A 27,998-nucleotide genomic window follows, 5' to 3' on the forward strand; every position below is an offset into this window, starting at 1 on the left:
TTATATAGTTGTCTTTTAAATCATATAGGAACAACCCAAAGTACATTAGTACTCACTTTCATATTTACTTCTAGTTACCTTTAGTGCAGAATTTACCAGGCGACCGGAAAACACACAATGGGTACTCAGAAGATTAGGGAAAAACCCTTTATTGCAGATGCATTAGTGTGGTGACTCAGGGGAGTCATTTTTCCAAAGCCTGAGCACCAAATGCAGAAGGGCTCTCCCATTTATCCTTTGGTTTCTTTGTCTCCCAAATATGGACCAGGCTTCTGGACTTTTCGTGAGCTTTGCAGTCCCTCTGACAGTGGTAAGGGGGGAGGGAGATTACGACCAATGGCCCAGGCTAGCTGGCACCAGCAGTTGACCTTCTGTGGGGCTTTTTATGACCCCTGCAGATACACAGGTTCTGCAAGACTAGCTAGGACACAAGTGGATAGGGGGTGGGGGGATTGGAGCTAGCAAGCATATGCATCAGAATGAGGTGGGGGTGGCTAAGGCTGCCTTCACTCCTTTACCAATGTTCTTTTTTTTTCTTCTTTCATGTGCCCTTGAATTACTGTCTAGTGTCCTTTCATTTTAGCCTGAAGGACTCCTTTTAGCATTTTTTTTTGTAGGACAAGTCTACAATGACAAACTATCTCAACTTTGTTTATCTAGGATTCTTTTAACTTCTCCTTCATTTTTGAAACAGAATTTTGTCAGATATAGAATTCTTTATTGATAGTTCTTTTTTTCTTTCAGTGTTTTAAATGTGTCATCCCACTGCCCTCTGGCTTCCATGGTTTCTTATAATAGACTAGAGGCCCAGTGCACAAAAATCTGTGCACTCTGTGGGGGAGTGGGGGGGTGGGGGGGTCCCTCAGCCGTGCCTGTGACCTCGTGCAGTCTGGCACCCCTCGTGGAATATCCACCTGCTGGCTCAGGCATGCTAACTGGGGGATCAGGCCCAAACTGGCAGTCAGACATCCCTCTGGCAGCGCAGCAGTCCTCGGGGGATGTCCACTTGCCACCGGGGAGCAGGCCTAAGCTGCAGTAGGACATCCTTAGCGCTGCTGAGGAGGCAGGAGAGGCTCCCACCACCACCGCTCTACTGGCAGCCAGCAGCCTGGCCTTGTGGCTGAGCAGAGCTCCCCCTGTGGGAGCGCACTGACCACCAAGGGGCAGCTCCTTCATTAAGCGTCTGCCTCCTGGTGGTCAGTGTGTGTCATAGTGACCAGTCATCCCCAGTCTTTCTGCTGTTAGGGTGAGTTTGCATATTACCCTTTTATTATATAGGATAGAGGCCTGGTGCATGGGTCGGGGCTGGCTGGTTTGCCCTGAAGGGTGTCCCGGATCAGGGTGGGGGTCCTGCTGGGGTGCCTGGCCAGCCTGGATGAGGGGCTGATGGCTGTTTGCAGGCTGGTCAAGCCCCCCCCCCAGTGGGGACCCTCACCCCATGGAGGTTTGGCCAGCCTGGGTGAGGGGTTGTTGGCTGTTTTCAGGCTGGCCACACCCCCTTTAGGGTGGGGGGTCCCCACTGTGGTACCTGGTCAGTCTGGGGAGGGGCTGAGGGCCGTTCTCAGGCTGGCCAAGCACCCCGGCAATGGAAGCTCCCAGCCTCTCCTTTTTTTTCTTTTTTCTTTTATTCTGGGATTTATTTACCTTCTATAATTGAAACTTTGTAGCCTTGAGAGGAGCTCAGAGCCGGCCAGGGAAGGCGGGAGGGAAGCCTCCTGCTTGCTCCAGCTTCGTGGCCTTGGCCAGCTGAAAGCAGGTATCTGGAGTTTGTTTACCTTCTATAATTGAAACTTTGTTGCTTTGAGTGGAACTCAGAGCCCGTCGCGGCAAGTGGGAAGCTTGGCTTCCTCCATCATTGGGGCAAACAAGCCTCCTGCTTGCTCCAGCTCTGTGGCTGCTGGCCGCCATCTTGGCTGGGTTAATTTGCATATAGTCGCTCTGATTGGCTGGTGGGCATGGCTTAAGGCATAGGGAAGGTATGGTCAATTTGCATGTTTGTCTTTATTAGTGTAGATTAGTTCTTTTTTTAAAAAAAACCTTGTGAATTGTTTATTTCTGGAATTTTTCACTTACTATTTAGTTCTCACTCTTACTGACAATGTCTTGTACATGCTAGGTGACTCTTCTTTGGCTGCTTTTTAGGTTTTTTCTTTGTCTTTAGTTCTCAATGGTATGATTATAATGTGTCTTACTGTGAATCTCTTGGAGTTTATCTTACTTTGAGTTACTTGATCTACTTGGATGTGTAGATTCATGTATGTCTTCAAATTCTGTATGTTCCATTATTTCCTGTGTTTTTGTGGGGTTTTTTTCTCCTATCTTTCTTGAACTCCCATCATGTGTATCTCAATATTCGTAGCAGTTTATCATAGGTCCTTTAGGCTTTGTTCATTTTATTTTCTTTTTTGCTTCTCATATTGGATAATCTAAATTGACCTATCTTCAAGTTCACTATTTTTTTTCTTCTGCCTAGTCAAATCTCTTATTTAATCCCTTTAATGAATTTTTCATTTCAGTCATTGTACTTTTCAATTACAGAATTTTTGGGGTGTTTTGGTGTTTGTTTGTTTTTAATAAATTCTATTTCTTTTCATTTGGAGATATTTGAAAATAAATTGAATACCATCATTCTTTTGGTATACTTTAGTTTCTTATGCATGGCTTTTTTTATTTAGCTCTTTGAGCATTTTTAAGACAGTTGATTTAAAATATTTGTCTAGAAACAGTGAAGTTTACTCTACCCAGCAAAGCTATCATTTAGAATTGAAGATCAGATAAAGAGCTTCACAGATAAGAAAAAGCAAAATTTATCAACACCAAACCAGTATTACATGAAATGTTGAAGGGTGTTCTTTAAGAAGAGGAAGAAGAACATAAAACAAGATAAAAAATGTGAACTATAAAATGGCAATAAATATATATCAACAATTGAATCTAAAAGTCCAAATAAACAAACAAGGAATCTAATGAACAAAATAAACTGATGAATAAAATAGAACCAGAGGCATGGAAACATGTAACAAACTAAGAGATCTCAAAGGGAAATGGGGGAGGGAGGACAGAAGAGATTACCCAAAGAATTTACATGCATATATGCATTACCTATGGACAGAGATAATAGGGTGGTGAATTCCTGGGGCAGGAACAGGCTGGAGGGAGGCAGTAGGAGGGGACGGGGACATCTGTAATACTCTCAACAATAAAGATTAAAAAATAAATTAATAAAATAAAATAAAATCTTTGTCTAGTAAGTATAGTGCCTGGGCAATTTCTTTTTTTTTTTTTTTCATGTGTATGAGCCATACACTTTTTTTGCGTGTCTAATTTAAAACAAACAAACAAACAAAAAATGGGACATATTATAATGTGGTAAATCTGGAATTAGAGTCTCCATCTTCCCCAGGAGTTGTTGTTTGTTGTAGTTGCTGTTGTTTGGTGACTTTTCTGAACTAATCCTGTAATATCTGTATTGGTTGTTATGTATAGTCACTGAAGTCTCTGTTCTGTTTACTTAGTGCTTTAGCTAGTGATTCAAAATAGATTTTCTTAAAGCCTGGAACAAAAATAACTTAAAATTTTCTTTCCTTGCACATGGATTGTATGTATGTATATGTGTGTGTTAGGGCACGACTTCACCAATCAGCCAAGCACTTTACAACTTTGCCTTAGGCTTTACTTCCTGCTTGTGCAGAGCCTCGAGTCAGCAAGAGATGAGAGTTTGGGGCCTTCTCAGATCTTTTCTGAGTGTTTTTCAACCTTCTAGTTATCCAGGATATATGGCAGCGGTTCTCAACCTATGCGACCCCTTTGGGGAGTCGAACGACTCTTTCACAGGGGTCACCTAAGACCTTCGGAAAACACATATATGATTACATATTGTTTTTGTGATTAATCACTATGCTTTAATTATGTTCAATTTGTAACAATGAAATTGGGGGTCACCACAACATGAGGAACTATATTAATGGGGTCACGGCATTAGGAAGGTTGAGAACCACTGATATATGGGATCTTTTCAAAGCCCTTACTTCCCAGTATATCTCATTCCCCAGCCTTCCCTCCTATTTTTTTTTTTTAGGCTTTTTTTTTTTTTTTTTGTCCCAACCATTATACCTTGCCCCAGGTGGTTCAACTACTCCATTTGCCTTTAAAATTTTTAGACAAATGACCCCCATATAATTAACCTCAGCCCTGAGAGAGTTTCTAGTTGGATAAGATAAAGGCAGGCCCTTTGAACTAGTCCTATAGGGAGCCACCAGAGAGGTCAAAAGGAACAAATACAGTTCTTGGAGAATAAGGTCCATTATGTTTTCTAGTACTAGGTACCTGTACTGAGAACGTGGGATGTTATTTTCAAGGGCACCACTGAACTGGGGAGTGGAAGATAGGACCAGTGTATGTTAAAATGCCATAAATCTCTGTTAACTCAGATTCAGCTATTTTTCTATTGGTCAAATATCTTGCTGGATTAAGCATAAAATATATAAGCTTTTAATTAGTTTCCAGGGTTCCAAAAAAGGTTGATTCTAATAGTTTTTGCTAGTTTATTCATTGCTTTTAAAGATGAATGAACTTTTGGAGGTTTCTATTCCAATATTTTTGCTGACACCACTCCACAAGAACTAGCTAATAGAAAGTTCTATTTTGGTAAGATATAACTGAAAAAAACACTCAACCGAGAGAAAAAGATAAGAGTTTTGCAGGGGTTCTGCTACTCACTGACTCTGTGACTTTGGACAAATGACTCCCCTCATGGGACTCACATTTCTCTTCTATACATTAATGGGATCAGAAAGATAATCCCCAAAGTTTCTTCTAGCTCTGACCATAGAATATTTGACTTGTGACAGTCTTTTTTTTTTTAATGTATTCGTATTGTTGAAAGCATTACAGATGCACCCTTTGCTTTTTTTCCCATTGACCCCATCCACCCCGCACTTGCAACCCACCTTCCTTCTTTCTTTTTTCATCATTCCTCCTTATTCCATTTACCTACAATCAGGGGGAAAGAAAGAAAGATCAATGTGAAATATGATAGCTCCAGCAGGTAACTTAAGTTGACAAAAATACCTACATTGGAGAAACTGAGCTGTGAGTTTTCTTTTTTATAATAGCAACAACTTAATATACTAACAATAATTTTGCTTTATAAACTTCCTATGTCTTTGACATCTTTCCATGTCCGTGCACAATTTATATCATTCTTTTAAAAGTTAAAGAAGTATTTGATTTTATATATGTATTATCATTTAAGTCAGTCCTCCCCAAAATATATATATATATATATATATATATATATATATATATATATATATACATATATACACACACACACACATATATATATATACTCTGAATAATCTTACTGAACTTCATATCTGATAAATGTCAAAATCAATTTCTGTCTAGGTGACACCAATTCTTTTTAATATACATCCAATCTATACAATGACCAAGAAATAGCTTTAGTTTACTTCTGAAAATGAAATTTTGAGAAATTGATGAAACACTTAATAAACATGAGGACTTGTGACCTTTGAAAGCAAACTGACTCCAGCTTTTTTATGTGTAGTTCACTCTCAGGGTTCTTTTGTGCAGAATTGAGTTTCATCACAAGCATTGATTCTCTGGAATTTCTTGGAAGGCAGTAAAATTAATAGAAATTTGATTCTGACAGGGAACTTTCGGACTTTAGAATTATTCCAATTAAATTAATAGGACAGAAGATGGGTGACTTGAAATGTATATGTGCATTCCTTTTTAGTAAATAAAAGAAATATAATATCACAAGTGCAAATATTCTGAAAATCAAAACTTTCTATTACTAGAGGCTTTAAATTTTAGTGTCAGCATAATAAAAACTCAAAAATGGATCTTATAGGTTAGAGCAGTGAGGCCATTGGAAAGGCACCTGCACCAATCTTAGGCCTGCTGGGGAAAACTGTTTAGGGTAGCAGCTCTCAAACTGTAGCCTTCTTCAGAATTTACCTAACAGATTTGTTACAGTAAGATTTCTGGGCCCTACTCCTTCAACATTTCTGAATCAGCGAGTTTGGCTGGGACCCAGAAATTGCATTTCTCACAAGTTTCTGGGTGATGTTAATACTACTGGTTTGGAAACCACTGGCCTAGAGCAAGCAACATCTGAAGGACTGTAAACAGGAGCGTCATAATTCAGGAAGATCGTTGTGGCATCGCTGGAGAGTGTGGATTAAAGTGGGTGAGACTGATAAGGAGACTGATTACTCAGGGAGCCGCTACAGGAGCAGGCTGATGGCTAGGATCTGTGGCAGTGGCCGTTAAGATGGAACAAAACAGAAGGGTTTGAGAGATATTTAAGAGGTAGAAATTGAATTCCTCATTATTCTTTGAATATCTGGGATATGGAAGAGGGATAAATATCAACCTTCATTCTGAGATTTCTGCTTTGAGCAATTAGATGGTACCAGCCATTGAGACAGGTAACACAAGAGCAGAGTGGGTTAGAGGAGGTAGGAGGGGAGAGAGGGAAGATTTTATTTTGGGACCTGTTGATGTTCAGTACGTATACAGATCTTGGACTCAGGAGAGTGATCTAACCTGAAGATACTCACCAGCCTGTAGATAAATGAAATGGGAGTAGATGAGATTTCTGGGTCCAATGTGTAGAGCAAGAATAGAAGGTGGCTACATTCAGGAGATCATTGAGGAACACTGCCATTTAGGGGGAGACTGAGGAAAAGGCATCTGCAGTAGAAACTTAAACTGTCAGAGGAGTAGGAAGAAGATCAAGATTAGGTGATAAAATCAAGCACATGGCTGAAGCCATGCCAAAAGCTGGAGTGAGATTAAGTAAAATAATGAATATCAATATCAACTAGATACTGTATTTGAAGGAGGTAATTGATAACCTAAGTATAAGTTCTTACAGTGGAGTTTTATGAGCTCAAACCAGACATGGTAGAAAGTGGAAACAGAGATAGACAATATAGTGGCAGCCATTTCCTGGGTTGCCCCTTTTATTTTCATCATTTCAACATAATTTCCATGAATTTATCTACTATTAATAATGAGAATTGAATATATACTTTAATATGTCTTTTTATATTAAGTTCTGGGAATTTCTTGCAGTCTTCTTGTATATTACTGCTAGCCTTCAGAAATAGTGCAAACTTCTGAACAGATGGTAGCCTAAAAATCTATGAAAAAAATAGTAGAAAAGTAATCTACATAAGAAGTTTAATGATTGTATTTTTATACAGCTGTATTTCATATAAATGCATGCCTAAGGATTTCCTTTTTAGAACTTGGTTTCTAGGGAGTGAGCCCATATTAACTAACAAGAATTCACTGTTTAAAGATATAGCAACATTTTCTTATTTCATTTTAAGCCAATGCTAGAAAAATGCATCTTATTCCATTTTACAAAAACCAATACCCTGAAATACTTAGATCAAAGTGTAGTTGTGCTATTGTGTGTCCTAGTACTTGAAAGCCAGTAAAATCAATATAACAGGAGACTCATGAGGATTTTTGCTTTGGTTTTTCCTGTCTGGAAATAAGATTATGGGATCTATGACAATCATGAAATCTCAGGCTTTATAATAAATACCCAGAGTCATCTGGGAGACATAAAAATTTCTGATAATTTAGAAGTGGAATTTCTTTTTTTCTTTTTTTTTTTTAATATATTTTATTGATTTTTTACAGAACGGAAGGGAGAGAGACAGAGAGTTAGAAACATCGATGAGAGAGAAACATCAATCAGCTGCCTCCTGCACATCTCCCACTGGGGATGTGCCCGCAACCCAGGTACATGCCCTTGACCGGAATCGAACCTGGGACCTTTCAGTCCGCAGGCCGACGCTCTATCCACTGAGCCAAACCGGTTTCGGCGGAATTTCTTGATTAAAAGTTACCAAACCGGGATCACATAGATTTCCTCTGCAAAAGACAAACTCATCTGGTTTTGACATTCTTTAAAGTATTTTAAAGAAATTTTTAAAGTCATTTTTAAAATCCACTATTAGCTGTCTTTCAGGTTCAGAGTTTCAATGTAGATAGTGAAAAATCTTCAAGTGTCAGAAAAATAAATGATTTTCTACATCGTGGCCATGGAAAAAGGATTCTTCTCTGAAGCATTGGTTCTCGCAGTAATTTGAAAAATCCCTAGGAGTTCCTGTGGGTTGAGGAAAAAACTTTTTTTCTTGCCAAAGGGTTCAACCCACTATTCCCTCAATTGCAACTTATAATTTTCTGCTTTATACTTTGTTATGTCATTTCCCTTCAACTAGAATCTCTTTTTGTCTTCTCTACTTCCCTCCATTTTTATCCATTGATATCCATCAAGGCCCAAATAAATACCATCTATTCTATTAGTTTACTAAACTTAGTAGCTACAGACAACATATAGGGCTGTTTATTATGGTAGGTATTTGCACACTTATTTCTAGGTAAATTGTTAGCTTTTGAAGACAAGAACCATGACTTATGTCTCCCATGTTGCCTAGCATGATAACTAGCATATGGTTGTTACTATATAAATGTTAGTTCATTATAATTATATTTCACATTGAGTCAAGGTAGAATGTGAAACAATTATTTTTCTGCCCTAGCCAAATATTGAAGGTTAAAAAAATGGGTCAGAATCCCTTTTTTGAGATCCTAGTCATTCAACATTTAGAATTCATCCAGGTACAACCAGAAATAATTATGTGTGTGTAGTGGCTACACGACCCTAGCCAGATTGGCTCAGTGGCTAGAGCATCAGCCTGTGGACCAAAGGTCCTGGGTTTGATTCTGGTCAAGGGCACGGACCTCTGTTGCAGGCTCCTCCCCAGCACAGGCCCTGGTCAGGGTGCATGCAGGAGGCAACCAATCAATGTGTTTCTTTCACATCAATATTTCTTTCTGTCTTTCCCTCTCTCTTCCACTCTCTCTAAAAATCAATGGGAAAATATCCTCTGGTGAAGATTTTTAAAAACACACACACAAAAAAACACATAGTGGCTGCACGTTTCTCCTACATAAAATAAGATTGGCATTGGCAACTATTAATTTTCCAAGAATTTTCTCTCATTGCTAAGATAGAGTTCTGTGAATCTTTTGATTTGCTGATAATAGAAGCTTTTTAATGGGATTAGTAATTGGTCAATTAACTGTTAACATTTAAAGGAGAGAGACATTAAAGAAGTGTATAGAAACTGTAATTTAAAACTCACAATCATTCATCAATATTTTTTAAATAAGATCTCTTCTTTGACGCTGGGTCCGATGTTTGGGAAACATTATTCTCTTTCTAGGATAAATCACCACAGTGCATTATTTACTGTTCACACTGTTGGTTCTTTAAGCAGTAGTGAAACTCTAAGGAGTTTTTTGAGGTCATTTAAAGAATAGCCTCTTTCTGGTTTTGATGTTTATTGACCACCTCAATATATTAAAACTTCCTCACTTTTCTCTAAGTTAACAGGTCGTTTTAGTGACTCAGCTTTATGGAATCTTATCAAAGTAATCAAAATAGATTGTATACAAATAAATCTCCTTTTCTTTAACAGTCTTGTATAATTATTTTATTCATGATTTAGTAAAATTAAATACCATGATAACAATGGGTATAGTTTGGGGACAAATGCAACTAATTCTAAGGAAGTAGCAATTGCACTGGTTGGAGCAGCGGTGTTTGAGACATACTACAGAGAGGTAGCACTTCAGCCGCCAGTGCTAGCCTGGCAGTGCTCACTGTGTCTATACGGGGAATGAAGAATAATTGCTAATCTAGTGAGCTAGTTAAATGGGGAGTAGTTAATGAGATCCTCTGTTGTCCTCTTATTTGATACTAATACCTTTCTGACATTGTTCCACAGAAAAATTGAGGATGTTTTTTATTTAGATATAACTTCTTGCTGAGTGTTAGCTGAAGAAAAATGGAGTTAAAGACATAGGAAATGAAGGGTAAAGATTTAAACAAGAATCTTCTAGAAAATAACTGTCTTTATTGGATGTATTGTATTAATTCAGAAAGAGCTACCAAGGTCTATATGTAGAGAGAAATAGCATAATACATCTAGACTATTTCAGGTACATTTGTCTCATTTCTAGATTTACAATGATGTTTTTATGAAGAATTCATATGAACACTTCACAAAAAATGTTGAAAGAATGAGATGGAATAGGGAATAGAAAAGTTTGGGAAATGAATTTATTTTTGATTTAAGGGAATTGATTATAGATACCCTCATAGTATTATAAATCACTCATAATGGTTTATTCAAGTAAATTTTATAATACAAAATATCAGAATGAGAGTGGGAGTTAAAATCAGCTAAGAATATTCTGGAAGGGAAATTAAAATAAGGTTATAGTAGGTTAGATTTTGTCCTCACAAAATCTTTAGAGATGGAACAGTTCTTAGATATTATCTAATTCATCTCAATCCTATTTATTTGAGTCATATATATAAGAAAACAACCCAAAATTTAAAAAATCACATTTCTTATAGGCCATCCAAATCCCCTTACTTAATGCAGAGCTCTTTTGAATTAGCCTAATATTTTAAATATCCCATCATTGTTTTCAAACTTATTTCATTTTTATTTTTGGTAATGTGATCAGATGGCTATAGAGGGGCATTATATAAAATTATTTTCAAAAAAATACCTTATAATGTTTTATAGGAAAAATATAACTGGTACAGTAAAAATATTGTAAAAAACAAAATATTATAAAATCCAACTACTCATGTTCAGGATTATTTTTTGATCCCTCAGAAACCCTGTTTAAGCAATGTTGCCTTTCTACCAATCTTTCTACACTCCTGATAATATTTCTTAAAATATTAAGACATATTCAAAAGAATTCCATTCTAGACAAATCTATTTAATCACTGGTCCCTACTGTAGGATATTTTTTCTGCTGTTGGAAGGTAAAGTAGAATGAAACTGAGTGAAAATAAAAGTAATACTGTTTCTGGTTTTCTACTCTGCCTAAGTAGATTTTGATGGGTTTAAACTTCACCGAGAAAAATAACGTATTTTAGAATTTTACTCATTTTTAGTTTTCCCTTAACATTTTGATGTCTTGCTTTTCTAGGGTTTTGAAAGTGTTTCTTTCGCGAACAGCCCAACGGATTCCATATATGACTGGTGGCCGGGTTATGAGGATGCTGGCGGTAATACTCCTGGTAGTATTTTGGTTTCTTATTGGCTGGACTTCGTCTGTTTGCCAGAAATTGGAGAGGCAGATTTCACTTATTGGCCAAGGGCAAACATCTGATCACCTCATCTTCAATATGTGCCTCACTGAGCGCTGGGATTACATGACAGCAATTGGTATGTGGTCTCTTGTTTTGTGTGATTATCTTGTCCTTTTTTCCAGTGGCATTAAAATAGACTTCTTTAGAAACCTCGTGAAACCCTTCCACAAAACCTAAAGGAATTTTACCTAATATGGTTTTGGTAAAACAATATTATGAAAAGGACAATAATTATATATGGAATGACAATGTTTTCTGAAAGTTTCCATTCTTTTTCAAAGGTATGTAGCTTTGTTGTGAAAATATAGTCAAGTAAATCAGGAAGGAGGTATGCAGTTAATAAAGGCAACTTCAACTTCTTTGCATAGAAAGACTCTGCTTTCCATCTTATCAATATGTTCTCATTTGATTAACAGTAGCCATGCTCTGGAGTTATTTCTTTGGTTGGGAGAAAAAAGAAAACATGCTGGTATTTTTTGTATAGTTTGGTCCTATGATATATCAAAGTTAGTGTCCTAGAAACTACAGGAACACCTTAGTTTCAATAATATGCTTTTCCTGCAGTGACAAAATTCTCTAAAAAACAACAACAAATCAAGACATGATTTATCTAGTTGTCTGTGTGGTGGTTCCTGGAGGAGCGGGGGGGGGGGGGGGGGCGGGGGGAGATAGGGAGGAGATGGGGGGAGAGGTAGAAAGGGTGACAGAGGGCTAAATGGTGATAGAATGACATTTGACTTGGCATAGTAACCATACAATACAATATGCAGATGATGTATTGTATAATTGTATACCTGAAACTTATATAATTTTATTAACCAATGTCATCCCAATAAATTAACTAACATTTAAAATAAATAAATGTTGTTGTAAATTTATCAATATGCTTCATATTTACAAAATTAAAAACAAGGCAATAACTTTTTACTAGCTAATTGTCTTCGAATTAAAATTTAAATGTTCCTATTTTTAAAAAAGACACATTATTTAACAGTAGGAACAGGTATTTGAAATTAGGACTGTCTTGAAAAATCAGAGACATATGGTTGCTGTAATTTTTTAAAACTGCCTTACAGCAATTTCATTTATTTATCTTTCAGCATGTAGCATTTGATATTCTGTAGTTAATCACTCTTTAATGTTTTCTAATGGGTAGCATATGCCTCTTTGCATTTCTCTTTATATATTTCTATAAGTAACATGTTTACCACTAGATTTTTTATAGTCTGGTTCTTATTCAAGAATAAATTCATATCTCTTCAGTCGGCCGAAAAGCAACCTGTACTGAAAGCTAAATTATTCCCTGTTTCCTAAGCAGAAATGTTTCTATGTAGGGGAGATGCTGTGCAGAGGGAGCAGGTAGGTTTATCTTGAGATGGTGGGATTTTTTTTGTCAAGAAGCTGTGTATGCTTATATTTGTAAGCATATGAAGTCAATCTATAAAAAAAGGAAGAGTGAATATTATTGCCACTAATTTCATTTTAATGGTAAAAGTGTATGTTCATATTTGGAGAGGTGTTTTTGAGCAAATCATATAAACTAAATTGGTAATCCTCATATACATTGATATATTGATAAGCACGCAATCCTAATATATTGATAAGCATGCACTCTGGGTCAGCTATTCCTGTCAAAAACAATTTTTAATACAAAATAAAGAACTATTTGAAAGAATGCAATACTAGTGTTTCCACTTAAATATAACTCGAGTTAGAAATATGGGTAATAATTTTTAAAAATGAGTCCATTCTATTTTTGCTTACTGCTCCAAATCTGCTCAAATAGTGATTTTCTTACCATAAGTGCTAATGAAGAAAACAGCTTGGAAAAATCTCTGAGCCTCTCTGAACTTCAGTTTCTTCTTTAAGGAGATATTTGAAAACATAAAAAAGGAAATAAAAATGACTTTCAGAATTCCATTGTTATTTATGTGTATCTATAATTTTTAATATTTATTGTTTGTCCTATATAAAAATATGTGAGGTGAGCTTTAATAGAAAACAAACAGACATATAAACATTGCAACTATGGAAGACAGATGAATATTGGACAATGTGAGAAGCATTTTACAGTAGTCTGGTGGTTTTTTACTGGCTTTCCTTTATCTGGTGGAAAGAGAATTTCAAAATTGAATGTTCAGAATATTTCTAGATTGGACTGGAATTCCTATAGAGACTTAACTGTCATCCACTATTCATTATATAACTCAGCACTTTGAATTTTTCTGAGTTCAATATATTATTTGTAGCTCACTGAAGGCAAAAGAAAGAATTCTTACATCTGCTCAGCCCTCTTTTCTCTCCCAACCTAGTAACTGTGCTCCTCAGCAATATTGACCAAATTGATCACACTGTGTTCCTAACACCTAACAAAGTGTCTGTTACTTGTAGGCTCTTGATAAGTATTTTCTGAAAGAATAAAAAATAAGCTCAACTCCCCTTATCTTGTGTATTTTCTATGCTCAGAATTAGACCACTGTAAGGAAACATGTTAAATCTAAAAATCCTATAGTAACACAATTGTCACTAATTTCATTTTAATGGTAAAAGTGTATGTTAATATTTGGGGAGGGTTTTTTTTTTGAGCAAGTTATATCAACTAAATTGGCAATCCTCAGCTCTTTTATGAAAGTTTACCTCCAACTTGTCCAATAGTCAAAATAAGAGATTGATACCAATTTGGTATGGCAAATCAGAATTACCATTTTAAAAATATTTTATAATGCATTTATAAATATTAAAGTAGAATAAAACTGATTTGCTTTTTTGTCTATCAAATTTGCCTTTATTAGTAGTAGTAATAGTAGTAATGGTAGTAGTAGTGGTGGTAGTAGTAGTGGTAGTAATAGTATTTGAATCCTCACCCGAGGAGTGAGGATATTTATTTTATTTGTAATTAAATCTTTATTGTTTAAAGTATTACATATGTTCCCTTTTCTCCCCCATTGACCCCTTCTAGCCTATCCCCAACTCCTGCCCCAGGCTTTCACCACCCTATTGTCTGTGTCCATGGGTTATGCATATATTCATACAAGTTCTTTGCCTGATTTGCTTATGATAAAAAAATTATTTTTTCACCATTCTCCTAATTAGAGCTATGTAAAGAGTAAAGAGGTTGATTCTAGGAAACATTGTCCTAATTAATAGAGAAAGCAAATAAATATCCCAAGTCATACTCATTTTGAAAATTACTGGTTGTAGAATTACCAAGGTTTTTTGTTTGTTTGTTTGTTTGTTTGTTTGTTTGTTTGTTTCTAAATCAAGTTACCCTAGTTGGTAAGTTGGTAATCATTTGTCCATGTTCAGGATATTTTAAAATAGAATTAAAATTTTTCATATTAAAAAAGGTAAAACAATTGGTGGGTACAAATGAATAAAAGTAAAATTAACTTCTCATGCATGAATTAACCTTTATAATTTCCTAGATTCAAGAAGACCACATCCCCACACCTAGATTTAGAGTTGACAGCAGGGTACCTAAGTATATGGCTTCCACATTTGGAATACAGAAATTTAGTAGTAGCCGTGGTAATACAGTAGAGTTTATTCTTTAGTATATTTAGTTGGTTAGCAGTCAATTTCTGACTACTCATTCAGAACGTAATCTAAACTTACTGTCCAGTGAGCAAGATACATTAGAATAAGTGGACAAATTCTTAACTTACAGGAAACAACAATGCTGCAGAAAAATGAGTGATAGGTGGTGACATCAGGGACATTTAGGACTCAGTTCTAAGTCTGCCATGGCTATGTCTCTGTGTCCAAATTCAGTGTAGATCTAGGCAAGCACTGAGATGCCTCCTCAGTTTCTCCCAGAAGTTATGTGATGATATTCTAATATCATAGAAAAGGGATATAAATGAGAATAAAGCTATTTTGCTGCTTTCTCTAACCAAGCACCAGAATTTATAGAAAAGTTCTATCCAGGTTTCCATTTCTTTCTTTTATCTTCTGTTTGCCAGTATATCTTTCTATGTCACTAATTTGGCTAACTCTTCTTGACTGCATTTAGATGATCTAATGACTAGTCCCTGACAAGGACTCTTTTATAAATTAATATTGCCCTTCATCGTTTCGTACTTGTGAAAAGTTCACCAATACATGAGGTATTTGTAGTTTCGGAAACTCTGCAGAGATCAACACCCCTTGCTATATATTTTATTCACTAAGTTTGAAAGAAAGACACAAATAAATCTAAGCAATAATTATACAGGTATGATAGGCTTGTTTTCACATTCCATTTAGGAATTTTAAAATATTGATCACTTTCAGGATATAACAACATAGATTACCCCACTGTTCAAAAGTACTAATTCATTTCTATTAATTTTACATGGAATATTTTTACTAGATAAAATAATCCTATATAATAAAACCCTAATATGCAAATTAACTGAAAGGTGGAACAACTGGTCGCTATGATGCGCCCTGACCACCAGGGTGCAGACGCTCAATGCAGGAGCTGCCCCTGGTGGTCAGTGTGCTCCCACAGGGGGAGCACCACTCAGTCAGAAGCTGGACTCATGGCTGGTGAGCACAGGAGCGGTGGCAGGAGCCTCTCCCACCTCCTCTGCAGGCGGATGGTAAGGAGTGAGAGGGATCCTAGATTGCGAGAGCCCTGGACTGTGAGAGGGATCTCTAACTGCCAGCAGGCAGACATCCTTCGAGGGGTCCTGGACTGAGAGAGGGTGCAGGCCGGGCTGAGGGACCCCCCCCCCCCAATGCACGATTTTCATGGACCAGGCCTCTAGTATCTTTATATTTCTCTTCTTCATTGACATGCTCTCCTTGTTTATTCCCCTCCTTCCTGGTAAAATATTTTAAACACACAAAACAGACAATGTGTTTAGTATCTTAATTAGTAATATGTAAGTGTTTATAAGAAACTGAGAAGAACACAGTGACTCTTACTGAGTTATATAGGGAAATTCTAAAATAGCAATTGTTTCTAAGGATATAAATACTTAATTATCCTAGAAGATCAGGCCATGTTATGACAGGTGAAATGCAATATAAGCACCATTAAATGAGCATTGGAGAAAATAGATTTAGAATTCCTCTCCAGCTGACTTAGTTTAATGTTCATTATTCTAATGTACCACATGCCTTAATCCATGCTGCATTACTTGGTACCATTTTAAAATCTGCTTTTAATTTTTAATTAAAGGATAAAAGACCTGACTTGGGCTATAGCACTAGAAACACACACTCTTTGAAGGTCTTGCTTCAGTTTTTAGAAAGATTGAAGTGAGAGTTGTTTTCTTGTTTATTTATATATCTCCCCCTTCCAAAAATATTTTACTTCTTTGAAGAGTATCTATATAATGAAAAAGACAGTGGATAAATTTACTTGTATCTTAATTTTATACTCTAGTGCCAGTTTTCCCTTTTGGAAGTTCAAGAAATGTGGTAATAAATGTGGAGATTGTCTTGGGACAACATGTGAGGAACATGGAGCAAGAGAAATTGACAAGTCTGTGGTGACTTCCATTTCTTCTAAGGAGCTTTCATCTCCCCTAAGAAACTCTGTGATTTCAAAGGGGGGGAAACATCTAGAAGGAAAAAAAGCTCTCTTTTGTTACTTGAACAACTCAGTTGTCAAGAAGATTTTGGCAGATCTATTCCTTGTATTAAAAGGACTCTTGTTCACAGAGACCTTTTGGCCAACAGAACAGCAGATTTGTAATGACCACATGAATCCTTATTCAGTGGTCAGGTAATGTGCCAAGCCAAGCCTAACTCAGCAAAATTGTCTCTAAGAATTGATAAGCTAAAATTTAACAAGAAAGTTAAAATTGTCCCACCTTCCCCAAGAGAAAATGGCATTATAAGTATAAAACCAAGGTATAAGATAAATCAAATTAATTTATTCTTTCTCTTTGCTCTTTAGCGTCATACAAATAACTATACCTCAAGGAAGTAAAATATTTTCCACAGAGGTGGAATATAATTAAACAAAAATATAACACTCCCTACACACACACACACACACACACACACACACACTACCATTATTCTAAAGGCACTCAAGCTAGTCCTTCAAAAAAGAATTTCTGAGTAATGGAGCCCAAGCTGAGGTGAGTTGTGTCAATGCTGGCAGCCATTCATAAAAGGTTCAAATTTTAAAGTAAATTTTAAAAATGTTTACAAATAATCTCAATCCCAACCCCTTCCCCAAACAATACGCATGCAAACAGCAGAGAGAGGGGGTGGGAGGAACATCACTAGAAGACATAGCATGCTGCCCTGGCATTGATCCCAGGACCCCCTAAGAGGTCTTTAATCTTATGCTTTGTGAACTCTGCTCACATTCATGAACTTTAATGTAGGTCCAAAGCTCTGAAGTGTATGGGCTTCACTAAATTTCTGTTGCCTCACATCAAACTTTACAAATCTTAAGTGTATTTACCAGAGAGGGAGAATCAAGTATACTTTCTCTAAGTTTCCCATCTGAGATGCTGAGGAGATTTTGCAGAACTTGACCCAAGTTCTAGAGATGTGTGAGAAGAAGCAATAAAGAAAAGCCAGCATCCAAATGTGTGACCATTCATGGCAATTCTTACCTTATAGAGTCCTTAGCAGTGAGTGGGTAAGAGAATAATCAAGTTGCTATATGATCTGTAGAGCTCTTGTGACTAACAGTATTATCCTATCTAATAATAGAAAAACATGGTAATTGACCGTACCTTCACTATGCCTCCCATTAGCTAATCAGCGAGATATGCAAATTAACCCAACCAAGATGGCAGCCGGTAGCCACACAGCTGAAGCGAGCAGGAGGGTTGCTTGCTCCAGTGATGGAGGAAGCCAAGGTTCCCTGCCTGCTGCGGCCCGGCTCTGAGCTCCAAAAGCAACAAAGTTTCAATTATAGAAGCTAAACAAACCCTAGATACCTGCTTTCAGCAGTCCGTGGCCACAGAGCTGGAGCAAGCAGGAGCCCAGCTCTCAGCTCCAGTGACAGCAACAAAGTTCCAATTATAGAAGGTAAAGAAATCCCAGAATAAAAAAAAAGAAGAAGAAGAAAAGGAGAGGCTGGGAGCTTCAGTCACCAGCCAGCCTGAAAACGTCCCTCAGTCCCTCACCCAGGCTGGCCAGGCACCCCAGTGGGGACCCCCACCCTGAAGGGGGTGTGACCAGCTGCAAACACGCATCAGCCCCTCACCCAGGCTGGCCAGACACCCAAGCGGGACCCCCACCCTGATCCGGGACACCCTTCAGGGCAAAACAGCCAGCCCCCACCCATGCACCAGGCCTCTATCCTATATAATAAAAGGGTAATATGCAAAATGATCCTAACAGCAGAAAGACTGGGAATGACTGGTCACTATGACACACACTGACCACCAGGGGGAAGATGCTCAATGCAGGAGCTGCCCTCTGGTGGTCAGTGAGCTCCCACATGGGGGAGCTCTGCTCAGCCACAAACCAGGCTGACAGATTCCAGTACAGTGGTGGTGGTGGGAGCCTCTCCCCACTCTTTGGCAGCGCTAAGGATGTCCCACTTCAGCTTAGGTCTGCTCCCCACTGGCAACTGGACATCCCCTGAGGACTGCCGGGCTGCCAGAGGGATGTCTAACTGCCAGCTTAGGCCCAATCCCCTGGGGAGCAGGCCTAAGCCAGCAGGTGGTCATCCCCCGAGGGGTCCCAGACTGTAAGAGGGCACAGGCCGGGCTAAGGGATACCCCCCTGAGTGCACAAATTTTTGTGCACCGGGCTTCTAGTTTCTTAATATTACCACACAGTATCTTTGACCCAAGCTTGAAATGTCAGCATTTAGAATTTGGCCCCAGCCTTTTTAAAGGTGCCACAATTTCTACAAAAAACCTTCATAAGTGTAGATAGTATATAAAACACATTTAGCACCGTGCCTGGCATGTTCAACAGATGTCATCTACCAAGTCAGACTGAGAGAACAAAAAGCACTTCCAAGTAGAACTCCTTTAATGACCTGGCATTGTAATTTGCATATTAGTTGTTTAAAATACAAACAATTGTTGCTTGAAAAAATATTTGTTTTCTTCAATAGGATAAAAATACTTCCAATGGTTTTATTTATACCTTTGTTAACAGCACTCAAGAAAATGTCAGCCCATGGAGGTATTTTGAGAACAATGGTCAGGGACCAAGGAGACCCGGGTTCCAGCCCTGCTCTGCTGCCTACACAGTGCGCTCAGCTAGGATGGAAAAGGTTCTCTTCATGTCTGTCCCAGGGCCCAGCTCTGCCCATCCCTGGGGCTCACTACGCCCAGACATTCTGCCCTCCATTGTCCTGGTTGTGAAATATGTTGCAACATCCACCTTATGCTTCTCTATCCCATGCTGACTAAACTGACTTCATGACAAGCAGAATGACAGCAACTCACCATCACCCCCTTTGTGGCCATATACATTCTCAGAACTATACCCCAAGACTGTATGGTCTGATAAAGTCACTTTCAAGTTTAAAATTCTTTCAGAAGTTATCATTCTCATTGTTTTAATCATCGTAACTCTCATAATTGTCATTATAACCAAAGAAAAGGCAAGTAAGCCCCCAGACGACCAAGGCTTCCTGCATGCCAGTTGAGTTCTAGAACACTGGGATTTGAGCTGTTTGGAAGCGTTATGGAAGTTGTTTGATTTACTACTCAATGATAACTTTGCACTGCCTACTATATTATTACAATAAAAGCATAACAGAAAAGAACGTTAAAGAAACACTTAGAAATCAAACCTGAAAGCCTCTTCATTTATGTATTTATTTATGCCATGAAAAAATAATTTTCAAAGGGGCTAAGAAGGGTAAAATGTTATTAACACAAAATGTTTCTGCAGCATGGCAAAGCCGGGCACTACAGCGTGAGAGACATTTGTACTTTGAAGTTGTTTTTTCCTCCGCCCTCCTGGGTGGTCTTGGATCCCAGAGCAGAGTCATCTTCAGGGTCAAAGAACTGATATTCCTTCTCACTTCTTTCTTTGACCCTTTGGAAAGACAACTTGAGATTACTTTCATTATGGTACATTAATTCATTAAAGGTTATGGTAGTTAAGGTTTAAACTGAGTGTTATCCTTTATAGATTAAAAATAAAAAATACATCAGTTTTCTGAGAGTCCTATTTGGTTCCCTTTTTAACTGTACTTGTGCCTTCCATCAAAATAATTTCACACCAGAAATTATTTTCTAAAGCAGAAGCACAACACATATTTCAACTCCCACGTAATAGCACTGCAAAATTTGGTAACATCTGCATATTTTCTTTACTAATTGCAGTGTTAGTCTGAAGTTAATTATATGAAACTGATTTTTTCCAACACAAATTTTACATATCACATTTAGTTTAATTGGTACTTTGAATAATAAATTGTTTTTCAGCTAGAGCATATTGTTTGATATTGCTAATGAAATGATTTTTAATGTTCAGCTTAGCTATTACAGAGTATTATTTTGTTTTATACTTTTAAATATAATGCTCTATTGTAGCACACTAACCTTATAACTTCTTTTTCAAAATCTTCAGTATAACATTATATAAAAGCACTGCAATAACAGATTGGAGATAGTTTTTATAATTCAGCTACATATGAATCCTTTAATTACAGCATATTTTTGTGCTAGTATTGTTTAATATTTTTGCATTCACCATTCTTGAGTGCTATGAGCAGTACCATGCACACACTTAGTGGTTCTATACACACATCCATAAATGGGGTTTGTGCCCTGAAATGTGAGATGGAATGGCAAGGTAACAAAGTCTATATCTCAAAACCATAAAGTTGATGTCATTTTTATTCATTCAATTCAACAAATATTTATTATATCATGTATATATGTGCTCAGTTCTGGTACTGTCATCTATGTGGGCAAGGGTAGAAAAAATAATTAAGAGACTCAATTCTTGCCCTAAAGGAGGCAGTAACTATTTGAGGTTGAGATGAGGAACAATATTCTTCCTTCCAATTATATAGATTGTCCCAAAAAATGTATACACACACTTTGAATAATTATAAAGGTGGTGTTCATTAAAATTCATTTTATTTTCAAAATTGAGCCATCAACTGTTAGAGTGTGTATACATTTTTGGGGCCACCCTGTATATTGTGTGGCATTATTCTCTGCATTGTGTAGTATAGATAGTATAAACACTGTGAGAGATTAAAGGAAGGAAAATTCAATGTAAGCCAGAATCATTTCAGGTGGCCTTGTGATGAAAGTGTGAACTTAATTGGACGTTAAAAAATTGGTTAGTATTTGGAAATGAGGGTGAGAGGAGATTTCCTGTGTGAGCAGTAGCTGGAACAAAGACACAGAAGCAAGAAGGGCCTTTGAAGTGTTCAGAGGACAATGAATCTTGCTGGGTCAGCCCAGAGTTCATGTTGGGGAGCACTGGGAGATCATTTTGGATATATAACATAAAGTCATAGAGGGCTTGGAATGCCAGAACCAAGCATTTATAAAAATAATAGTGCACCACTGAAGATTTCTGAATGAAGATGCATGCAATACCTGACTAAAGGCTGGCTTGAAGGTCAGAGACTAGACAAGAAGTCAAGGTCTAAGAAATATAAATCACAAAAGAGTAAAGCCAAGGAATGTGGGTGGATAGCATAAAGCCTGAACTTCAAGAAAGTCTTAAAGTAAGGCTATGCCTGCTCTGGCAGGAATCCCTTGTAGTCCTACTTTTGGGTCAGGAATTATTTCCATGCTCATAAGTGGGTATGAATGAATATTCTAATGGAAGTGTGAATCAGTTAACCAAAAGGGAGTTGCAGAGTTTTGGATAAATCCTGATATGATCAAAGTAAACTTTTAGAAAAATGAACCTGTTACTGTTAGGAAGGAAGGATTAACACAGGATGAAGCCAGGTTTATATAGGGTGGTTGAAAAAAATGGTCATAACAAATACATAAACTGATAGGGGCTTAGGCAAGGATTATAATTGTGGGCACTGAGAGGAATGATAAATATTAAAAATAACTCAAAGTAGAAAAGTGTCAATAAAAAGAAACTCTGAGATTTTAACCCTGGTACAGATGCATTAGTAGTACCATGGACAGAAATAGAAGTTAGGAAAGGAAGTTATAAATGAAGACCTCAGCATTTCCTGGTTTGCTTTTCCTGACTCAGTAGAGTTTGACTGGAAAGAACATTCCTAGTGCATGGTAGGGGGGTGGGGGTGGGGGGCTGCTAACATCCTATATAATAAAGGGGTAGTATGCAAATTGACCATCACTCCAACACACAAGATGGCCACCCCCATGTGGTCAAAGATGGCCACCACAAGATGGCTGGCAGGGGAGGGCAGTTGTGGGTGATCAGGCCTGTAGGGGAGGGCAGTTAGGGGTGACCAGGCCTGCAGGGGAGGGCAGTTAGGGGTGACCAGGCCTACAGGGGAGGGCAGTTTAGGGGCTTCAGGCAGGCAGGGGAGCAGTTAGGCATCAATCAGGCTGGCAGGGGAGTGGTTTGGGGGTGATCAGGCTGGCAGACAGAAGCAGTTAGGGGCAATCAGGCAGGCAGGCAGGCAAGCAGTTAGGATCCAGCAGTCCTGGATTGTGAGAGGGGTCCCAGATTGGAGAGGGTGCAGGCTGGGTTGAGGGACACACACACACACACACACACACACACACACTTCAACACCCAGTGCACCGGGCCTCTAGTACTGAATAATTGGGACCTCCACTAAATTCCATGGAGATCTTTTTTCTCCATTAAACTGTGTGTTAATGAGTCTCAAAATTCTGTGACAGATTTCTGGTCAAGTTTTTTAGAAAAAAACTAATAACTTTAAAACATACACACAAACATACACATACACACACAAAAACGGGGGGGAAAAAAACCCACAAAAACAAAAAAAGAATGGTCCACAAAACATTCTTCTTTCCTTCTGAAGGATTTTATGATGCATTGTAATCATCAACCAGACTTTTATTCCAAAACTTAAATGGCCAATTGAGACAAACAGTTCTGAGACCGTTCTTCCACCACTGATTAAGAGGGGGATGGCAGGAATTGGGATAATATTTATTTAGCCTTCTGAGCTTTCTGGGCAAACCTGTGACTTTCCCAGCTCCAGCTGCCTTCTTGCCCACTGCTCTGGGGATGCCCACAGAAACTGTCTTACATTGCGAACAGCAAAACAGCCCAGAGGAGTGTGGTCAGAGAAGCTCTCAGCACACATGGCCTTGTCAGGAACCATACCAGTGATGACAGCATCACCAGATTTCAGGAACTTTGGGCCATCTTCCAGCTTTTTCCCAGAAGGATGATCAATCTTCTGAGCTCAGCGAATTTGTGAGCACTGTGAGCTGGGTATCAACCCAGCACAGGTGCATATCCAGCGCTGATCTGGCCTGGATGGCTCAGGGTAATAACCTGAGCTGTGAAGCCAGCTGCTTTTAGTGGTGGGTCATTTTTGCTGTCACCAGACACGTTGTCAGGAGAAACATCTTTGACAGACACATTCTTGACAATGAAGCCCACACAGTCCCAGATGAGCTTCATTCAAAGCTTCGTGTTGCATTTCAACAGGCTGTACTTCAGTTGTAGCGTTGACTGGAGCAAAAGTAACCACCATGCCATGTTTAAGACCACCATTCTCCCCTCAGCCCACACAGACAGCACCAATAGCACCAATTTTATTGAAACCCTAGACCAGTGGTTCTCAACCTTCTGGCCCTTTAAATACAGTTCCTCATGTTGTGACCCAACCATAAAATTATTTTCGTTGCTACTTCATAACTGTAATGTTGCTACTGTCATGAATTGTAATGTAAATATCTGATATGCAGGATGGTCTTAGGCGACCCCTGTGAAAGGATCGTTCGACCGCCAAAGGGGTCGTGACCCACAGGTTGAGAACCATGGTCCTAGAGCAGTGATGGCGAACCTTTGGGCTCAGCGTGTCAGCATTTTGAAAAACCCTAACTCTGGTGCCGTGTCACATATAGAAATTTTTTGATATCTGCAACCATAGTAAAACAAAGACTTATATTTTTGATATTTATTCTATATATTTAAATGCCATTTAACAAAGAAAAATCAACCGAAAATAATGAGTTCATGTGTCACCTCTGACACGCGTGTCATAGGTTCGCCATCACTGCCCTAGAGGGACAGATGCAGGGGCTTGTCACTTGGATGAATTGGTGGTAGGATGCAATCCAGAGCTTCAGGCAGTGTGCTTCCACTGCATTGCCATCTTTATGGTTGACTTTCCGTTCCTTGAACCAGGGCCCGTTAGCACTTCCGCTGTAGCATGTTGTTGCCATTCCAATCAGAAATTGGCACAAACGCTACTACCTCAGGGTTGTAGCCAATTTCCGTATGGCAGGTTCTTCCTTAACAATTTCCTCATATCCTTTCTGACTATAGAGTGGCTCAGTGGAATCCATTCTGTTAATGTCAACAACTAGTTGTTTCACACCCAGCGGTGTGTAAGCCAGAGGGCATGCTCACAGGTCTGCCCATTCTTGGAGAGAGATACCTGCTTCTAATATACCAACACCAGCAGCAACAATCAGGACAGCACAGTCAGCTTGAGACGTGCTGGTAATCATGTTTTTGTTACAATCCTGGGGCATCCATGATGGCCACATAATAGTTGCTGGCCTCAAGTTTCCGCAGGGAGAGACCAGTGGTGATACCGCGCTCATGTTCAGCTTTCAGTTTATCCAAGCCCGAGGCATAGTACTTGAGGAAGCCCTTCTGCGTCTCAGCAGCCTCCTTCTCAAATTTTTCCATGGTTCTTTTGTTGATCCTGCCACATTTGCGAAAGATGCTGGAATCTACCTGTGCAATGAGATGTTGATATGAGTCTCTTCCTTTCCCATTTTGGCTTCCATTTAGCAGTGGTTTTTAGGACACCTGTGTTCTGGAGGCAAAACCATTGCAAAAATAGCCTCATGGAGATCTTGGAGTGAATTATTTTTTTTTTTCCTTTCGCTTCTGACCATATCAGGGCTTTAGACTAACTCCTGACAATGTGTTTGAAGGGATTTTCAATAACTGGGGCACTACCTATTGTTTAAATATTGGTGGAAATATGCTAAAAATTGGGCAGGTAAAACACAGGAGAATGGATATCAGTGTTTCAGTATATAAGTAGTTACTTCTAGGTAATGCATTGATAAAATGTTTTCTTCAAATTAGAGCTTTCTTCTTATTAATTAGATATTATCTTTCAATGAGGTCATGTCAGTAAGACAAATAAAATGGGCTGTAAGAGTACTGGTCATAAGTAGTTAAAATAGCAATGTTCAGTTTGTAAAAAAAGGTCAAGTGGGATGTTAAACGATAAGAACTATGTATTTAATGTTTATGGTTTTTTAAATTTATTTTTCTAACTTACTATGGCAGACAGTATGTTAAATGCTTTATATACATTATTTGATTTCATGAGCATGTAATCCCATGAAATATGTACTTTTATTATCCTCATGTTTCAGATAAGGAAACTGTGGCTAGAGAGGTTAAATTCAGATTATGCAAAGTTAATCGGGGATTGAGCCAGGATTCCCACGCAGGTCCGGTGGGGTTCTGAAACCCTTCTTAACTGCTACACTGTGTTAGTCTCTTCTGGTGTATGCCGACAAACAAGGTGGTTGTGAATTTTACTAAGCCCTCAGCACTCCACTTACCTATCCTGTGTGAAGAAATAATGGTTCATTTACAAAACATGCCACTGAATGTTTAGCAGCCTGTTTTCTCACATTTCTGGAAATAGATTTTGTAATATATTGAACTAAATTCAATGCAGTAATAACCTAAATGTCTAGAAGTTGCATAGAAACACATTAGCATGCTTTTGTTGCCTGATGACTTTATTTTGACTCAGATATTCTATGAACATCTTAAACTTTGGTTGGCAATGTAGAAAATTATTTTACAATTGTTTTAGGGAAAAGCCAGGTATTAACAAAAAAATTAATCTGAGACAACAAACACTGTTTTAAAAAATAATAATAATAAAGTATACCTTTGAAAAATCTTCTATACACTGAATACAATTTTAAATTTAATTTATAGCATATATGTATATGTGAATGATATTTATATGCATCTATTTCTAAATTTATGTTTTTATAATAGAAACAACGTGCATGCTAAAGAACTTAAATTTTACTTTTTTCTTCACCTTTAAAACTAATGGAAAGTTGTTTGTTTGTTTTTGTTCTCACAGCTGAATTTTTATTCCTCTTGTGGGGTGTTTATCTCTGCTATGCAGTGCGGACAGTCCCATCAGCATTTCATGAGCCACGCTATATGGCTGTTGCAGTTCACAATGAGCTGATTATCTCTGCTGTGTTCCATACAATTAGGCAAGTGATCTGTAGAGCTAGAAAATATTTGTTTTATTCTTCTGATGTATTGCAGTTTAATTTAAATAGCAAAATTTGGTTAATGGAAATTTGAATAATAGAAAGATTTAGGAAGATGATATTTTATAATTTTATTAATTTCTTTGGATCAGAAATGGCAAATGAATATAGTTTTTAAAAAATATCTATTTTTATTGATTTTAGAGGGAGGAAGAAAGAGGGAAAGAGAGAGAGAAACATCAGTGATGAAAGAAAATCATTGGTTGGCTGCCTCCTACATCAATGGGGATCGAGCCTGCAATTCCAGCATGTGCCCTGACTGGGAATCAAACCATGACCTCCTGGTCCATGGGTCGACACTCAGCCACTGAGCCACACCGACCGGACTATAGTTTTGTAACTCTACTGTTCTTAGTTCCTTCTGATAGGATATTTATTGCCTTCATTTATTTTGAAGGTTAACTCACTTATGTTAAGGCCCTTACAGAGATGTCATTTAATATCATTTATGATATGTAATACTTTTTGTTCTGAAGATATAAGGCAATACATACATACATTACAAAGTAGATTTAAATTGTCTATGTTTTCATTCATGTTTAATATGCTGATTTATACTTTCAAAATTTTAGTACTCAGAGAGACACATATGTGTGTGAATTCTGCTGAATTCAAAACAAACAAGAACCACTTCAACCTGATGACTCTATTTCTGTGTGCAATGAGGTTTGTCATCATTGCATTTTAGCAATGATGCTCAGTGGTAAGAATGTACGGCATGGCCTGCCATTTTTTTGATGTCACAAGTATCTCTCTAGTCAATGAGTACAAAGGAAGAAAATGGTGGCTTATGATCAGTGAACAAAATGAAATATGTATGGCTTATCTTCTGGGAATTTTCACCTGATTCATACTTGAAAATGAATTGAAAAATTCAGAGAGGACCCAAAATAAAAAAATAAAAATAAAGAAAGAAAAAGAAAAGAACAGGAATATTATAATTTAAAAAACATAAAAAAATATGTCATTCAATTTCTCACCATTATTAAAAGTTAGGATACACTAAAAAATGTAATTAGAAACTTTGAATATTTGTCTTTATCCTCAATAGAAAAATAGAGATTGATAATAATGGAAGTCAGGGTGGCAGGTTGTGAATCTGTGGAAGTTTTGTAGGATAATTATCATCTTTCACTTTAATAAATAATCATAAAATGATATCTTGCACTTCTAGAAATAGCTGATGCCAGAGAGGAATAGGGCCACAGGCATAATGTACTTTTAAAACTTTTAGTAAGAAACAGAGGCATTTATGATGACAGCCCTGAAATGCCATCAAAGAGCCAGAATCAAGGTAATTTGATTTCTCACTTTTTCTTGCCCCCTAACAAGAGAGAAAGAAGAGACAGAGTACAAGAGGAAGGAAAGATGAGAAGAAAAATATGAAATTATAAATAGACAAGAAG

At 37.7% G+C, this 27,998-nt stretch overlaps 1 protein-coding gene across 1 annotated transcript in view; it reads left to right on the plus strand.

Moving 5' to 3' along the window:
* GPR158 (G protein-coupled receptor 158) overlaps positions 1-27,998 on the plus strand; it is a 376,508-nt gene that overhangs the window by 337,772 nt on the left and 10,738 nt on the right. The window contains exons 7-8 of the mRNA XM_081104136.1: positions 11,071-11,309; positions 26,394-26,532. Of these exons, the coding sequence (XP_080960262.1) occupies positions 11,071-11,309; positions 26,394-26,532 (378 nt within the window). The remainder of the gene's footprint in view (positions 1-11,070; positions 11,310-26,393; positions 26,533-27,998) is intronic.

This window comes from Myotis nattereri, assembly GCF_964212035.1.
Source record: "Myotis nattereri genome assembly, chromosome: 1".
Taxonomy (NCBI): Eukaryota; Metazoa; Chordata; class Mammalia; order Chiroptera; family Vespertilionidae; genus Myotis; species Myotis nattereri.